The 19,334-nt window shown below is 34.3% G+C and overlaps 1 protein-coding gene and 2 long non-coding RNA genes across 3 annotated transcripts; 2 read left to right on the top strand and 1 right to left on the bottom strand.

Annotated features, from left to right (window-relative positions):
• Positions 1-4,696: 4,696 nt before the first annotated feature.
• LOC125060895 lies at positions 4,697-6,040 on the top strand. Its single transcript, XR_007118940.1, has 2 exons — positions 4,697-5,104; positions 5,262-6,040. It is a non-coding gene; the product is annotated as an uncharacterized LOC125060895 (long non-coding RNA).
• A 1,442-nt stretch (positions 6,041-7,482) lies between these two features.
• On the bottom strand, positions 7,483-8,899 carry LOC125060894. The gene is made up of 2 exons (XR_007118939.1): positions 8,475-8,899; positions 7,483-8,311 (listed from the first exon to the last, which is right to left on the bottom strand). It is a non-coding gene; the product is annotated as an uncharacterized LOC125060894 (long non-coding RNA).
• Positions 8,900-15,459: 6,560 nt separating this feature from the next.
• LOC125061024 (protein charybde-like) lies at positions 15,460-17,657 on the top strand. The gene is made up of 3 exons (XM_047666166.1): positions 15,460-15,819; positions 16,154-16,499; positions 16,584-17,657. Exons 1-3 carry the CDS (start codon positions 15,765-15,767, stop codon positions 16,666-16,668), a joined length of 486 nt encoding a protein of 161 aa, XP_047522122.1. The 5' UTR covers positions 15,460-15,764; the 3' UTR covers positions 16,669-17,657.
• Positions 17,658-19,334: the final 1,677 nt, after the last annotated feature.

Below are 19,334 nucleotides of genomic sequence, written 5' to 3'. Positions count from 1 at the left end.
TAACTATATCAGATTATCGAGTAGATACATAGGTGTCAATCATAATGCAACTTAATTTTACCACATATTGTGGCAGCAGAGTACTCCGTTAGATAAACACAATGGCAATAGACAATGTTAATTATTAAGTCTGTACGTAGTACGTACCGTATCTATAAGCGTTTTGAAAACTTAGCATTAGGACCTCCGCAGAGACCACGTTATTATTGACATGTGTGGAAAGAGAAACATTGTGTCATATGGTGCGCGTGCGCATGGCAACAGCGTTACGTCACAATAAGTGTGACTATTACGTGCTGTCCCACCGCTTACAAATCGTACATTCAAATTATGACGTGTTTCTAGGAAATTAAGCCACAAACAAGAACATGACAATGTCAATCCGAAAACAATGGGTCACTTTACGATGGAATTTCAAACGAAAATTTCTATCTTTATTTATATTTAAAGAGGAAGATTTATATTTGATTTTTGTGAGTTTGTTCTTTTTACACATAAAGTAAAGTAGGTGCCAAGTAATAATAGTCATATATATTTTTATCGATATATCGTTATACCATATAGTTTGACTTTTAGCTCCGACATCCAACAATATTTTTTTTATTATCTTGGTAATGCACCAATTAATACAAATAACGTTGTTATTAAAAATAATTAAAAATAAATAAAATGAAAATTAAAACAAATTTAAAAAGTTTGGTCCCTGTGGCAGTGTACCTTTAACGCTGGCAGCATTTCCTCGCTGTATTGCGAGACTTATTCTTTGAGCCAGGAAAGTGCCAGCTCTGCGGTCACCGGTACTATCTACCAGGCGCCAACTTAAATCTTTAATAAGCGCCTGTGCACTTGAACCCCACGGCCCAAGAGTCTCTACTCCAAAGGGAACAAAATTGAAGTTGGAGGAAAGACTCTTATATTTGTGCCGTTTGTTATTTTCTGCTATTCCAACTACTGCTATTTCCAAGGCTACTTACTTCAAAACCACAGAGACACTTATGGGGAGTACATATGGGCACTCCTAAGCGGAGGCTGATGGCAATTCGAAGTGATTCAGGGTCTAAAAGGGTGCCAGTGTTTGGCGAAGGATAAGCATTAAGCCAATGTCCAGCTTCCCACAGCCATCAACCTTGCACGGTCTGTTATTGGAATGTGACCTAATAATCTTTTTGAATTCACTTTTGCAAAGAGGATCATCCCAGCTCCTTTGAAAGTTGACGCCAGAAGGCAAACTCAAGCCTGGGTTGGATGCTATCCACACGTTTCTTGCATCTGTTAAATCCGCAATCTCGTAGTTTGTAGAATAAGATTTAAGGATTTTACCTACCAGACTGCTAGATTTGTGAGCAGATGAGAGAAACGCTGGAAGAGCTACACTTGTTATCTTGCGTACTCCTAATCCGCCAAAGCGAACAGGAAGTGATGCTTGATTCCAAGAAGGTGTATCAAAACGAACATTTAAAATAGATTCCAAAGAAGTTTTTAAAAGATTATCCAAATCACTTATAAAAACTGAATGATTCCATAGAGGGCTACAGCGAAGTACGTAAGTTAATTTGGGAACAAAAAGGCAGAATTTTAAAATGAACAAAGCTGAGTGTGCTGTAATATCCAGAAGACGGTGAGAAAGATCTTTAAATTTTGATATTGTCGAGTTAATGTATTCTTCAAAACCTTCTTTGAAAATCGGTGCTCCTAAGAGGTACAGCGATTTTTTATTTATTATTTTTATATTTGGGGCTAAGGTATTAATTTTTTTATTGTATGGTCGGTGTCCATATTCTCACCATGGAGATATATTTCACATTTATCAAAATTTAAAGTTAGACCCATTGAACTAAAATCTGATATTATCTTAGATAGATCTGAAAGTACTACATCTGCGTTACCTGCTAGAGTACCATCGTCAAGATACCAGACGTTAAAATTTGATTTTAAATTTTGTATGTAAGAATTTATTGCGAGACTAAAAATAGCCGGCCCAAGAGTATCACCTTGTTGACAACCAACTTCTGAAGAGAGTTCGTAACTCTTGTATGTTAATTTTGATGGCTCTGACTAACACTGTAAAATATAGTTATATATTTCTGGAATGTTTTCAAAAGACTTAGTCAGCAAGGTGTCCCTGCTGATTGAATTAAATGCATTCTTGACGTCAACTTTCAACAACACATCAAATTTTTCCTTAGAAAAAAGAGTGCGCAAAGCGTGTATAGCAGCTTCACAGCCGCCTTTAGTGCCAAAGCCAAGTTGTGTTGGTTCAAAAATTTTGTTCAATTTACTAATTATATGTTTTACTGCAATTTTCGAGGTTAATCTGCGAAAAGTGGCTACAGCAATTGGCCTCACCCCACCATCTTTTTTGGTAAGAGCCACCAAGTTTGCCCCATATAAAATAGGAGCAATAGCTTGGTTTATCTCCCCGCAAAGCATTTTATTAACGAGTTTTTAAGAGCTTCTAAAAGCCGAGCACCTGTATCACCAACACTGAATGAAGTTAAATCTTTAAGATGTTGGGGTGACAGCCCATCCAAGCCTGCAGCTGATCCTGGTTTAAACGAATTTATAGCGTTTAGAATTTCATCCGTAGACTGAATTTGAAGGCAGGCCTGGACGTCTGTGGGAGGGTCTAAAAAAAAGGTGTGTCTGGAGCACTGGGGTGCTTTGACGTAAGAGCTGCAAGTGTATTTTACGTTGTTATTTAATTTTTTTAGGAATTTTTGGAAACGTCTAAGCGGGGAACAAAGCCTTCGCAAAGACTAAAATTGGCGGTGCACAGTCGTAGTAATTCCCTTAAGAAACCACCGTTTACGAACTTCTACCAATACTTACGATTTATGATTTTTACACGTTGAATAGTAGACCTCTTCGGCAAAAACAATTAAGTATATCGATAAGAGGCCGTTTGTCTGTGTACACAGTCAATTTGAAGGGTTCACGTACTGGCTCTAATTATTATTTTACATGATTTGACATTTTCCCACATTTTCGAAAATTTGTACGTCCAAGACTATTATTTGTGGCAGTGCTCTGTCATTACTCACCAGCACGGATATCTTATGGGCATGAGTAATTATAGGCTCCTAAGTTTATTGGATGAGAAAATTTTCAAGTTTAATTAAATAACCAAAGATAATTATGCTGGTTATTAATACATATTGTCTCTACTTTTAGCAATAATTATCTACGTTCAAAAGAATTTAAATGATTTTTAAGGCGGGGCTTTTACTTCACTTGAGCTTTGGATCGCATATAAGAAATAAATAAAAGATTTCACGAAATTACGAATTCAACTTACTTAATAATAATTATCTAGGAAACAACGAATTTAACGCGACGTATAAATTACGAAAGAGATCTTGCGAAATGAGGCTTAATTTTAATATCAATAAATAATAGTTAAAAACAAATTACCCCCGAAACTCAATTAAATCACAGTTAATAACTCGGAAAGTTAATTTTTCATAGATAAATAATAGCAGGCATTAAAAATAATCAAATTATGAGGTCATTAAATATACTAAATCGTATAACTTTAGTCTTTGTTGAAATAAAAACGTATTTGTTGAAATATGTATTATATAAAAGTTAGGCGCCAAGCCTAGCTTCTAGGTTCAAGATAACTCACTAATATTTAGTCAGATAATGTTTTAGCAAAGCTAAAATAAAGAAAGTATTGTTTTTAATAAATACATATAAGTCATACGAGTTTAGTATATAACTAAATCGAAAGTTATGCTTAGCATAGAATAAGCAGTGTTTTATAGTAGAAAGTGAGTTAAGAAACTTAACTTAAGTTTGATATCTTTGAAAACATTGTTATAAATAAGATTCTTTTTTTATTATTCTGTTCGTGAATGTTATTTAATTGAAGTGATATAAAAGACACGATAACCTTCTGATTTAGGGAAGTAGTACATTATCATTTAATGATATTTTCGCGGATACTTGTTGAAAATAAGACTCGTTTTTTTAAATATTTACTTTGGCGATGCTCTCTATTTTAAATATAACCGTAGAATAGATTTCAATGGGTTTGATTTGGCTGAAGGACATCAGTAGTATGGACATCGTTGGTTTAAACTTTAAACCATAAGCATAGTTAAATGTTTGTCAAATTGTGCGTTTTTGTAAACCTTTCCTTTCCTTTCGAATTTAGGTTTGAGCTGAAAATTCCCATTTGTATAATTTACCTGCAACCCTGCTGCCTCAAAGTACCTAAAAGATTGTTTTTTTCTATCTACGTGATACCAAGTTTGCTATCTATTTCACTTATAATTATTATTGATAAGAAGTACTACAAAGGCGACTAACGCTTGTTACAAAAACTTGTGAAACCGAAATTTTTTTTTATTTATCAATTATTTTATTTCGAACTCACTGATATTTATAAATAATTTCATCAAAATTTGCCTCGTTGCTACACTTAGGGTGAGATCTATAGTGCGCACTTGGACTTTGCTCAGACTTACCTTACGAAAAACTTTGCTTAGTGTACACTAAGGTTAAACTATGCTTTCGTATTTATAGACATTTTAAGGGTGAGATTAAGCTAAGCCCAAGCTAAGACAGCAAATGTCAAAATTCAAATTGATGTTTCATTTCATGCAATACTTTCTTTATTATCCTTTTAAAAAGTAAACAATAACAAATATTTAAGCATCTAAAACGGTACACATATATCTTCAATTAATTGTTATTTATGTATTCATTTATTTTATTATTGCAATAACTAGAAATTTACGAGTAACCTTTAGAAAATGTATTAATTATTTAAAGATGACAATAATTTTGTTACGTAGAACGGATCGCATTGTTTTGACAACAGCAACAGAGCACTTGTAATTTGTATCAAATATCAACAATTGAAAATTTTGCCTAAAGTGTTGTATATGTTCGGAACGAATACAACCAAAATCCTTCCATCCTGTACGGTGAGAATGAATTCAAAAGAAGGAACCGTATTTTGAAATACACGGTATAAAATGTGATCCTGCCGCTGATCATTACAAACTTGCAACCTTATAACAACAGAGGATCGCCAAACCTACCGCAATTGCAAATACTTATTGCATTTAGGCATAAAAATGCAACTGGATGTTTTCAGGTAATATTGTGTTCATAAATATGTATGGTTTTTCGATTTGAATATTATACCTATGTATTCTGAAATGATTTTAAATACATAATATGTTGAAGATATTTGTCTTCTGACTTTCAGAAACATAACATATATGTAACTAATAATAATTCATTCATTTCAGATGGTGTGTGGTGATCTGAACAGCATAAACCAATCTACAGTCTGTTTAATTATAAATAAAGTCTCTGCAGAGTTGAGTAAATTACTTCCTAGATCTGTAAATTTTCCAAGAAATATGAACACAGCCAAAAGGAAGTTTGAAGAATTAGGAAGATCTAATACTCACCATGACCTAAACAGTATAATCAGAGCTATTGACTGCACCCATATAAAAATTAATAGACCCAAAGGTATTGCTCACTCTGAAGCATACAGAAATAAAAAAGGGTAATTTTCTGTAAATGTGCAAGCAATAATAGGGCCTGATATGGAAATATTTGCTATAGTGACTAAGTGGCCTGGCAGTTCACACGACAGCAGGATATTTAGAAAATGCCTGTCTTAGTAGGTGACAGCGGTTATCCAGCACTTAACTTCATGTTAACAACACTTTTAAATCCAATGACAAGAGCTGACAATATTTATAATTATTCTCAAATAAGAACTAGGCATATTTTTGAAAGGTTTTTCGGAGTGTGAAAAAGGAAATTTCCATGTTTACAGCTAGGACTACAGTCAAAATTGACAAATACTAGTTATATATAATTATAGCTTGTGCTGTATTGAATAATATAGGTATACAGAGAGGGGATGCTTATGATGATGGTGATCTTGCTGACAGCAGAAGTTGAGTAACACAGAAACAATGAAAGATCTCCTACAGGTCTAGCATTCCGGCAATCTGTGATTGCACAATTTAACTAGGTAATTTGTTTGGTAATAAAGAATATCAAAACAAAACTTGTTTCATTTTAATCATTTATTTTCTGATTCTTTAAGTGTAATACATATTTCTAATACTAATTTATATTTTTGTTGAAGAAATTCTATTTCTAACAGATTTTTTAATTTCATATGTTCCACTCCTATCTCAAATTTTTTAGGGTAGTCAGGTAATAAATGGTAGAAGATTCAGGGAAACGAAAATAACAGATGTGAAGCGAGAGACATCGGTTAGGTTATAGTTTGAATTTCGTTGTCACTATAATATGCCAGGGCTGCCAGGTGACATACAAAATCACACCAGTTATTTTTAAGATTTCTCAAAAATGGGGTTTGAACAATTACATAAATAATATAAATAAACAACAATAAATACCATAATAATGTGTAATTATTTTATTTCATGCATTTCATAGGTATTTATCAAGATCATTTATAATTTCTTTGAATTCAAATTCTATTTTTCCCAAAGTCTATGGAACTCCGATACAAAATGGCAACACTGTTCATTAAAAACCGACAAAAATAAAAAGTCCAGTAAAAGATATGATGGTAAAGCAAATTTTAGGCCATTATTTTTGTTAGGCTTATAGTCAAAGTTTTTGGTAAGTCGTCGATTTCGTGGACTTGGGATTAAGCTAAGCCAACACTCGGCGAGATTCGCAGTTTGCTCTATAAATACCGACTGTGTCTTAACTCGATAGTTAAGTCAGAGCAAAGTCTAAGGGTGAGATCTATAGTCCGCACTTGGACTTTACTCTGACTTAACTATCGAGCTAAGACACAGTCGGTATTTATAGAGCAAACTGCGAATCCCTCCCTAGTGTTGGCTTAGCTTAATCTCAAGTCCACGAAATCGACGACTTACCAAAAACTTTGACTATAAGCCTAACAAAAATAATGGCCTAAAATTTGCTCTACCATCATATCTTTTACTGGACTTTTTATTTTTGTCGGTTTTTAATGAACGGTGTTGCCATTTGGTATCAGAGTTCCATAGACTTTGGGAAAAATAGAATTTGAATTCAAAGAAATTTTAAATGATCTTGATAAATACCTATGAAATGCATGAAATAAAATAATTATACATTATTATGGTATCTATTGTTGTTTATTTACATTATTTATATAAGTGTTCAACCCCATTTTTGAGAGATCTTATAAATAACTGGTGTGATATCGTATCTGTCACCTGGCAGCCCTGGCATATTATAGTGACAACGAAATTCAAACTATAACCTAACCGATGACTCTCGCTTCACATCTGTTATTTTCGTTTCCCTGAATCTTCTACCATTTATTACCTGACTACCCTAAAAAATTTGAGATAGGAGTGGAACATATAAAATTAAAAAATCTGTTAGAAATAGAATTTCTTCAACAAAAATATAAATTAGTATTAGAAATATGTATTACACTCAAAAAAAGAATCAGAAAATAAATGTTTAAAATGAAACAAGTTTTGTTTTGATATTCTTTATTACCGAACAAATTACCTAGTTAAATTGTGCAATCACAGATTGCCGGAATGCTAGACCTGTAGGAGATCTTTCATTGTTTCTGTGTTACTCAACTTCTGCTGTCAGCAAGATCACCATCATCATAAGCATAGGGGATGCTTATGACTCTATATACCTATATTATGCAATACAGCACAAGCTATAATTATATATAACTAGTATATTTTGTCAATTTTGACTGTAGTCCTAGCTGTAAACATGGAAATTTCCTTTTCTACACTCCGAAAACCCTTTCAACAATATGCCTAGTTCTTATTTGAGAATAATTATAATTATTGTCAGCTCTTGTCGTTGGATATAAAAGTGTTGTTAACATGAAGTTAAGTGCCGGATAACCGCTGTCACCTACTAAAACTCCTTCTAGTTCACCATTTAGCAGCCTTGCATACGCCTGGCAGTTTCTAAATATCCTGCTGTCGTGTGAACTGCCAGGCCACCTGGTCACTATATCAAATATTTCCATATCAGGCCCTATTATTGCTTGCACATTTACAGAAAATTACCCTTTTTTATTTCTGTATGCTTCAGAGTGAGCGATACCTTTGGGTCTATTAATTTTTATATGGGTGCAGTCAATAGCTCTGATTATACTGTTTAGGTCATGGTGAGTATTAGATCTTATTAATTCTTCAAACTTCCTTTTGGCTGTGTTCATATTTCTTGGAAAATTTACAAATCTAGGAAGTAATTTACTCAACTCTGCAGAGACTTTATTTATAATTAAACAGACTGTAGATTGGCTTATTCTGTTCAGATCACCACACACCATCTGTAATGTCAATGAATTATTATTAGTTACATATATGTTATGTTTCTGAAAGTCAGAAGACAAATGTCTTCAACATATAATGTATTTAAAATCATTTGAGAATACATAGGTACCTATAATATTCAAATCGAAAAACCATACATATTTATGAATACAATATTACCTGAAAACATCCAGTTGCATTTTTATGCCTTAATGCAAAAAGTATTTGCAATTGCGGTAGGTTTGGCGATCCTCTGTTGTTATAAGGTTGCAAGTTTGTAATGATCAGTGGCAGGATCACATTTAATACCGTGTGTTTCAAAATACGGTTCCTTCTTTTGAATTCATTCTCAGCGTACAGGATGGAAGGATTTTGGTTGTATTCGTTCCGAACATATACAACACTTTAGGCAAAATTTTCAATTGTTGATATTTGATACAAGTGCTCTGTTGCTGTTGTCAAAACAATGCGATCCGTTCTACGTAACAAAATTATTGTCATCTTTAAATAATTAATACATTTTCTAAAGGTTACTCGTAAATTTCTAGTTATTGCAATAATAAAATAAATGAATACATAAATAACAATAAATTGAAGATATATGTGTACCGTTTTAGATGTTTAAATATTTGTTATTGTTTACTTTTTTAAAGGATAATAAACAAAGTATTGCATGAACTGAAACATCAATTTGTATTTTGACATTTGCTGTCTTAGCTTGGGCTTAGCTTAATCTCACCGTTAAAATGTCTATAAATACGAAATCATAGTTTAACCTTAGTGTACACTAGGCAAAGTTTTTCGTAAGGTAAGTCTGAGCAAAGTCCAAGTGCGGACTATAGATCTCACCCTAAGTGCGCACTATAGATCTCACCTAGACACTCGAACCACCCCGCCGTGTCGGCTCTCATTTGTATATTATTATTTTAAACCAGGACACAAATTGACGCTACGTAGTTAAATCATTAAATGTAAGTAAAAATAGTTTTAACATATTATGTGACTGATAAATAAAGTCTAACAAATTTAATATAAAAATAAAGAACGTAGGAAAGTTTAGCTTTTTTAATTTGATAATATATTTAATAAAGCAAGCGTTACGTAGGTACCATTCAGGTGGAATAATAAAAACATGCATCAGAAATGTAACCCCTTTGACCGAAGGGGTCACCTACAGCTTTCGTTGACAAAGCATTTTCTGATTAAAAATGGCGTAGTTCGCTCGTAACAATTCAAGGCCACAGCCGCCTAGCAACAACAGGGGTGTCAATTGTCGGCAGCTGGGATTTGGAAGGGTGACTCGATGCAATCGATTTGATAAGTATGCTAATGTTTGCAGTTGATAATGCATAGTGGGTTGATTGAGTGTCGTTACGGGCAATGGCAACATTACATTACATTATATAAAGACAAAACACACGCTACTGAATTTGTAAAACAGTCGTAGACGGTAATAATAAAATACAGCATAGGTGATATAGATTATTTCACAATTGAATTGTCTAACGGTACCTCGTACCCATAAGATTATCTAAAAGTCAAGAAGTTTATCGTAGCCAAGGGAAGTCGGGAGTTTAATTAGTATTATTATGACTTCGGGAAATTGTGGCGACAATTATGTATAAACTATTGAAACATACATTAAAGTGCGTCTGCCATTTCCATAAATGGGACATGGGAATACTTTTTACTACTTTCCATTTAAAATTCAACACCAGGTGGATTCGTTATTATGCAGAGTCGTAATTATAACTTTTGTTACCATGCAGCATTAACCAAAACTTTGTTGGTAAATGTTATAGGAATAGCATCCTAATTGCAATGGAATAGAAATCAAAATCGCATTCACCAGGCCACCGTAATGGCCGTATATTTTCGGTAGTACTGAACGCTGAACAAAGAATACCTTTGTTGATAACACAAAAACTTTAGTGGAGGGTGCAATTTTTATTAAATCGTTTTTCCAATCAATTAGTTATGGAGTTATCAAAAAGTTAACTTTCAAATTGCCCATTAAAACATTCCTACCAAAAACTTACTTAAAACCCAATATTTATAATAGAAATAAAATCGATTATATAAATGATTTATATGAAGAAAAAACAAAAACTATTCGAACGTTAACTATACCCAAGCAACGAAAGATTAATAATTCAAGCGTAAAGCACTTAAAACCTGTTCGAGTAATTTATCATAATAAAGCGGCCGAATGCGCTGCAACAATCACTGTACGATTAAATTTTAAGCGTTACCCGAATATACGGTAGCCATTTGCGTGCATAAATCAATTGAATAGCCCAAAATACCGGTGATTTCGACCCACGCACGCTAAATATGATTACCTGCTCACAACATAGGGACTATAATGTGGATATTAGTTTAAGCTATTCTGGATTATTGGTAATCTCTTTAATGTATTTTAAATGAATTAACGTCGATGGAATGGGGATTAAATGTATACGTTTTTGAATGTTTTATCACCGGTACACGCCGACACTATGATGTATGAAATATGTGGTGAACCTACCCGTAGTACCTCTCGCTAAGATGACCAGAATCAGAACTCTTCCTGCTCTCTTGTTCTTATATTTGATTGTTATATTTAGGTTTTGATAAATAAATAGTTCTTATACATTATAAGGTAGACAAATACTGTTGCAACCCAAGTTTTACGTAATAAAGATATATTATAGCAGCAATATATAATATGAATACATATAATCTTGAGAGTAATCAACTCGTTTAGAAAATTAATGGATTATTTAAAGTTATGAGTGTTATTAAAAAAATATTTCTCATATTTATATTAAATAAATATAAAAACCCGTTGTTTTTACTATTACCATAATAACTTATAAACTTAATATACCTACTTATATAAAATGAATGAACCATTAATGCGATCGCCTAGGATTACTAAATTCTTTATTATTGTACCACTAAGGGGTTTTAGCTCCATTAACTTCAAATACACATTTCAATATACTAAATTTCCAATGTGAATAATCACATAAACCTATCAAATCCCAGATCAATTAACCGCTTCCACGAAGCTCTAAGCGTGAAAGCTTCACCGCTTTAACAAGAAGACATAATGTTTTATAGGCGAATAAACTTACTGAAACAATAGTGAATAGAACTTGGGAAAAGGGGTTGCCAGTTTATATGGCCATGAATAAATAAATAACATATTATATTCTATTCTATGTATATTATCATACACTTCTGTTCATATTATATTGCATATCAATGTAAAACAGCATTTTAGGTTATAATTTATGTACACATACTATAAAGTAAACATTAAAGCCGGAATAAGGTATTCAAATTCAAAAATCATTTAATCATATAGGTAACACATTGTACACTTATGACTTGTCAGTAAAGAAATACATATTAATGCTTCTAATTTTACATTTAGTGCCAGTTCTCAAATCAAGGGCGTATTATAGAACGGAAGAGAGTATTCCTGCACGAGCCTACTCTTCTAGAATTAGTAATTTAAATCCTAATTTTATATCAGATCCAGTCAACTTCTTTGTTCCCATAACAAGTTATGTTAGCGAACAGACCCAAAAGAATAAAGCATTAGACATAAAGGCGTAGTTTATAAAAAAATAAATATTTATAAATATTATATAATTCTACTGTAGGTACGTGTATGTCACCAACTCCTCTTAAACGGTTGGGCCGATTTGAATGAATTTTTATGTATGCGTTTGGGTGACGCCCTGGATGGTTTAGATTCACAAATCAGCCCGGCAGATGGCGCAGCGAGCAGTATCTAGGTTATTTATCGAATACTGCAACTAGTTAGGACGACTGTCGGTTCAGCTAGTGTATTATATATTATCTTAACTATACTAATTTATTACAAAGCCATAAAATGTCATTTAGACAAAAATATCTTATTTTTGACTGTAATGAAAAACCAGTAAAAGATTTATGTAGTAAAGATTTGTGTACCGGATATTTCTTTCCTTTAAATAAATCTCATTATGATTCACTCGCTACTTCAAAATAACTTTAAAAAGTTAATTAAAGGTAATGTGTTTTAAGTTTTAAAGATTACGAGAAATTTTAGATTAATTGCTACATATAAGTAATGAAAGTACATAGTACTATAATTCTAAAATAGTTATTCTTTTTTCTAGGGTTTTTTGTAAATAGGAGAAAAAATGAAACCAACAATAATGGTAATACGTTTTATTTGCCTTAAATCACACGTTTACAAGTTAACAATATGAGCATAAAGTTAATAATTCCCAACAAACGGTATGAAGCACATTAATCTTCATACAGTGTCGTTCTAATCTAACAAGGTCACTTAAAGTTGGTCGGAATTAATACAAATATAGATACAATGGACACGTGTTGGGTACATAAACACGGCTCTAAAATCTCACCTAAAATTGCTAATGAGTTTGGCCAAGTTCGTCGCAATCGACGTACCATACATATTGATCAAGACAAACATTGGCCGTATAACCAGGCAAACAAAAAAGTGACAATAGCTAGAAATCTAACGTGCACTAACCGCGACATTACAATGCACAGCATTATACTTGCTCTAACAAAATGGGACAATGTTTATATACGATGAAGTTAGTTAATTTAATACGTTTATATTAACATTTAAGTGGTTAAAACATTTAAAAATAAATTAAATATACAAATAATATCTATATGTAAATAGTAAGAATTGTTTTTTAAATGTGCAAGTTAATTGAAAATATTAATTAGCAATAAAAAAACAATTTAACGTTTTTAAATTAACAGAAATAAAATGAGCAAACTCGTTAAAATCAAATTGCATTGTAATGTTCCGAATGTGCAGTCGATGACTGCGTGTGCATGTGAACATAAAATCTTTTTTCAGCCTTCACTTAAGGCGTCCGCAATCCGGACTGGGTGTACGTGACACGGACAATGTCTTTGACAAATAATAAGTTTTTGTCTTCAATGCTACGTCTACGAACCTTCTATATAAGTAATTCAACATATCTAGTTGATGTTAAAAGCGGTTTGATTTAGTTGAATAGTGATACATACTAAATCACTGGGTCCGCAACACTTTTGAAATTGTATGTGCTGCTACAATTTTTTTAATTCATTTTTAGTCCTAGATAACCTCTTAATATTACATTTACTCATAGGCGTAAATAATACTCGACGGTAATATCGAATAAACCCCAATTTGAGATAAAGTACCGCTCCATACATCCCCAGTGTTGCATCAGCCTAGAAAAAAACCAGTTCTGAAATGAAAACAAGTAGCGAACAGGTTTGGACGTGTTCCTTCGAAGTGGACCCTCCTACACATACTTATTGTATCCCTTTTGGACATTGTAAGAGGCTGCTGCCTTAACCATTACCTTACTACTTGGAATACTTAAACGATTTTGGGGTGTTTTTTATGGGTACGATATGTGAAATACTCTACCGGTTTCATAATGCTCCTTATCACATTTTAAAGAAGGTTTTTTAAGCTGAATATTCAGTCACAAGTTTCTGAAATACAGTTTTCACTAGATCAGGAGCTTGAGAGACATTATTTTCATGTAACCAGTTTATGACAATAATGATTTTCGCGACCTATACAAGTCGTTTAAATCTGATAAAAATATTTCAATACAAGCAAATGTATCGTTCTTTATTGCAATTAAAAATAATAGTTTTTCGTGACTGTCGTGATGTGGAAATGAAAAAAGTTATGTGCATTCCTTTAAAGTTTTTGGCTGTTAAATTTTGTGTGATTTATTTAAGAATAATAACATTATCTTCATGATACTTTTTGTTATCTGAATAATAATAATTGAAATTATCAAATGATTGTCTACCTGGCTTTTATATCGTGTTTTCCTTTAGTCAACAACACTATCTTAATTTAAAAGTGCTTTTAGTGAAAGAATTTCTAGCAGAATTCTGATAAGTTGACCTATGCATAAAAAGCTACCGACCGATTCAGTTACGACTCGTTAAATATTAGGTGTTTTTTCGATAGGTTTCACCGCTGATGATGAGTCATGCCCAAGGCCGGTAAGCCGGCCGGCGCCGCCTAGCAACTAAATCTAACCATTTCTCTTTTTATGCCTTTACTTTGGTGTTGCTACGCTGGTTTATATTGGGTAAATTTACAGAAAAAATAGTTTTTTATAATTAATAAAATAGCTCGGTCTCTTTATTCTTCTTAATGTTATCTTTATTATCACAATAACTAATACGATAAAATACGTTTTCCTAATTATAATTGTGCGAAAACATAAAATATTAATATCAATACAGTCTTGTACGAATCACACAATTACGATTGATGCAAGTTGTAAACATGGAACTTTCTGGTAGGATGATGCAACTTCCGATTTTGTTTCATTACAAGATTTATGGACGGGTATTCGGGTAATTAAACAACTTTATGAGTACAGTTGCTACCTGGTAAGTACTTAATTTGTATCAATGGACCTATGTCCATACATGTATTATCACTATTGATACTTTTTCGAACCGTATTTTTGTCATTAAAGACGTCTTCTAACAAATCTTTAGTTATCTTTAATTAAATTATCAACAAAATTTCCTCGCTCAACATAGGTACTTATTATTATGCACAGTTCCAAAAAAAAAAGAAAACAATATTAGTTCTAGACTAGATGTACTCATAAAGAAGGATAATAATCTGATTGTAACAAAAGGCCAGCCAAGTCGACGCCCGGTCTAGTCGACCGATAACAATTCTTATCTTTTTAGTATTACAGATACCTTATCCCTAAATACATACACGAGCGCTTGTTTTAGAATATCATTACACATAAAAATATACACTTTATACCTAAAATTTTACTTATAGCTAAATCACATATTTTAGGATATTCGACCTTTATTCGTATATTCTATCCAAATTAAATAATTGCGGACCACGAGGGAGGATAACACTGTTAATAATTTAATTTGGACTTGATTTACAAAAAAAAAGACGAAAAATTGTTACTGAGTAATCGAGACAAAGGAAGCCGGCCGGCTTTTTGTTAGAAGCCGGTGCGGAGCAACAGAGCGACGTGCTTCCGATAACGCGAGCGACGGGAACTGGCGTGCGGGGAGCCCGCAGCCGGCAGCGGAGAGCCCCCGCTCACCCCCGCCCTGGGCTCTCTATAAAAGTGGCGTGCACCGCCGGCAGCGGCAGTCCGTCACAGAGAACGACAGGGTCGGGTGGGTCGAACGGTGAGCCGAGGGTGAGAGACAAGCCCTGTGGTTACGAGATCAGATCTGATGAGGTCGTGTTAACTTCGGACATTTTCTATTCCCAAACGATCTCTATACTTTAGCTAGTCCCGGTCTAGAAGCCGGCTGTTCAGTGCGCATTCGCAGTACAAAAGAGACTTGTGATATTTTTCTAGTATAAAAGTTCCGAAACGGAACAAGTTATTTTTTTTGCTATTAAAAGTGTACAATATAAGTAAAAATTTGGAAAATATGGAAATCCTGCCGGTCACGAGTCAGTTTAACGTCGGATTCAATAGTGAAAAAGGTTAGTCTACTTTCTATTCATTTGTAAGGGGTGAGGGAACTTGGCTTTCTAACCGGCGGAGCTCAGCTGTTGCTAAGCGGCGCGCGCAACTCTCCACCTCTGATATCTGACGAAATCTACCATTATCTTAACTATTTATGCTATACTAATTCTTATGTGAAATATTGCGATTACTAATATTTTATAAGCAGTTTATTGTTTGGATACACCGATTCCAACCGGGAGTCTTGGCCAAACGTCACAGTCAGCTGACGCAACAGCTGTTTTTTTGCTTTCGTGATGTTTATTCCAACAGTAGAATTATTTAATTGAAATTTTGTCTTCTTTGTTACAGCGTGGAATGGGCCGACGTGGCGGGAAGCACCGGTGCCGGTTCCGACGGAAACGGCGCTTGCTCAGAGGCTCGAGAGAGAGCTGAGAGCGGCCAAAGGCGCCAGCGAGCTAGCCACCGCAGAGGTCCTAGTGCCGGCCGAGTTGCTCGCTAGGGCCTCGAGGCAGACGCTGGCGCTGGCGGAAGGAGAGCCCTGCGGCTCGAGAGGCGCGGCGGTCATCGTCGACGTAGCGGGGAGGCGGCTGGCGGCTTTCAAGATAGATCCCAACACATTGACGACGCATGAAATACACCTTCATCTAGAACATGACGCCACGAACTGGACGAGCCTGTTGCCGCAATTCTTAAAGTAAGTTTCACAATCGATGGCAAATTTACTCGATCGAATTCGTTCGAATCTCAACTCGAATGCTCACGTCTGCTGTTTTTACAGAAATTTAACGCGAGGCGGCACCATCATCATCAGCCCCCAGTTCACGATAGAGAAGAAAAAGCTCTTCCGGAGTCAAGCCGAGTGAGCGGCTGCGAAAGCGCGTGGTGCGAGCGAGCCGACTGATTGCCCTCCTCGACGTCTACGTATCGTTATTTTAACAAATATCAATATGATTATATTATGTATATTATATTTTGAATAAGAGAAAAGCACAGCGTGATATGTAATGTATAGATAGAGTAGGGTGAGTGAGCGAGAGAGCGAGTGCTTGGCGCGGCGGCGTTCAGGTGCGCACCGAGATCTCAGCCGCCGCCGCGCGTGTGATACCGAGTCCTGCTCGAGTAGTGTTATCTATTATTTTTGTTTCGAGTTCAATAATTCTATTCTGAAGTTGTGTAGAGTCGGTATATTACTTGTATCGTGATTGTATTTATTAGAGGCGATCTCGCGAGGGATCAGATATGTGTACGTTTTCGTAATTGTACTAGTTCGTACATTTGTTTGTGATACTACTTTTGTAATGTATAAAATTTAAATGAGAAGATATACTTTAAACGAAGGGCGTAAACCCGCGTGCAGATTATAATGTTGAGATAGTATTTATCATAGAGCCGTACGAGCGAACGCAATACGGAGAGGCGCGGGTGTCCGCGTCGTAATATACTGCAAAGATCTCAGGTTATTATTATTATAGTTATAACAAGTATTAAGTTATTTAAGTTAATATAAAGATTGTAATTTTTATAAGATTGTTTTCTATGGAACGCGCAATGCGGCGTTCGTGGTCCAGTGCGTTGAGACCTTTCGTAACTGACTAACCGTACCTTAGAGGCGACCGGACTTCAATGATGAAGCATTTTCTTCTTCCAGTGTACAGAACTTTGTTGAATCCGTAAACTAACAGTTTTTAAACAAATCTAAATGTTTGTAGGGTCCAGTGTTTTTTAAACGCACAATATCATAGTCCTAGAGTTCACTTTCATCAAAAAAACATAAAAATAACATAAAAACCTTTTTAAACTTGAAATGTCGACATATACAAAACTAACAATAAAATGAATCAATTGTTTATAATTGATATTTATTTCATAGACGGTAAAAAAGAAAATGTAGAAATTATAAAAAAATACATAGTTTCAAAAAATTAAGTTCTCGTTTCTCTTAATTCCCTATACCTATCGAAAACTCACTCCTATATCACAAGCCTGGGCCGGCAAAAACTAATAGCTTTAAAAGAACCGGCTCGAAACCAGTTGTTACTGGTCTTTCGAACCGGTTGATGATAGAGAATGGTCCACCCCATCTTCATCGATACCAGTTTTGGATCACGTCATACTGAATTTGTAATCACCTTCTCATTTTACACAATTTTATCTTCCTATACCTGGTTCCACTATCCATCAACGGTTGGAGGCGCAAGAAAAACAAACGAACAGGTATCACTAGTATATTTTTTATGTTCAACGAAGTAGATATTACAATTAACTAGGGCTCCGTCCACAAACGTACGTGACTGGAAGCAATAATAATTCGTGGCGTTCAATCTTGCCTTTATCGATTCTGTTTGAAAATTGATTTGTACGTGACGCCATTTTCGCAAACGCCTTTGGCTACCTTAAATACAAATACATATGCTGCAAATATATAGTTTATCTATAGTTAAATTAATAATTAATCAGACTAGCCCAAAAAATCTTATATCCTTAGGTACACACAATTTTTAGCTCACACTTGTTTTACCTTTAAAAGTTTTACAAATATTTTCAACTCAAAAATACTGTGATAACCATACGTCGTCTGTTGTGATCAGGAATAATATACAAAGTAATTCCGTTTAAAAACAAAGTAACGTCGAGATCAGCCTGAAGCGGATTCATTATTTTAAACGTTTCGAAGTCTTCTAACAAAATGTCAAAGTGTTATATTACAACAGTCTTAAGGGCTACAAGAGCAGAACAAAAGAACGAGAAAAGTCTAAACGAGGTCAGTAAGCTGCCATTCACAAATGGGCTGCTTCGTCCTATTTACCTTCTCATAAAACATTAGATGACGTCTAAGAATAAAACTAAAGAGTAAGTACGTAAGAATAGGTGCGTGGGTAACTTCTAAATTGTAATTTGTACGTTGGTATCTGAGCATTTAATACATCATGATATTAGTAGAACGCGAAATTTGTAGCTTATGTCATGTGGTAGCCCTTACACAATAGGCAATTTATAGAGGGGTTCACTTTCTAACCGCAATGATTTAAACGAGACGATGGCTGCTCTCGTGATTACCTTCAATGAGACAATGCGGTCGCTACAACCTGCCAATTGCTATTTCAGGAATTAAATTTATAACAGACGGTTTAATAAATTCCAGAAAAATACATTAGTTATTCTTCCACTTTTATGTGAATCATGAATAATTTTTCATAATAAGTATGTAACCTAACCTTTTTATTGTTTCTTCCGAGTGTCAAGAAGGATTTTCATATACACGTCGAACTTTCCAGACGTTATAATCTGCGGAGGGCGAGGCTTCGAAAGAGGTCAGTAATGGAAATCAACAACTCTAAAGTGTACTTCATAAGCCGAGTTAATTCATTTCCAAAATAATTATTATACATTTATATATTTCTGGGATAACAGGGAGCCTGTTATCCCTGAAACTGTCTTTACGTCATGTCCGCTAAATAATGCCTTTTGAAGAGTTCACAAAGTTTGGTCCATTATTCTGTTAAACATAAATTGTTCTAACTTTGTATCG

Source organism: Pieris napi, chromosome 22 (assembly GCF_905475465.1).
Source record: "Pieris napi chromosome 22, ilPieNapi1.2, whole genome shotgun sequence".
Taxonomy (NCBI): Eukaryota; Metazoa; Arthropoda; class Insecta; order Lepidoptera; family Pieridae; genus Pieris; species Pieris napi.
Note: the sequence above shows the minus strand (reverse complement) of the source record. Positions and strands in the feature narration are given on the sequence as shown.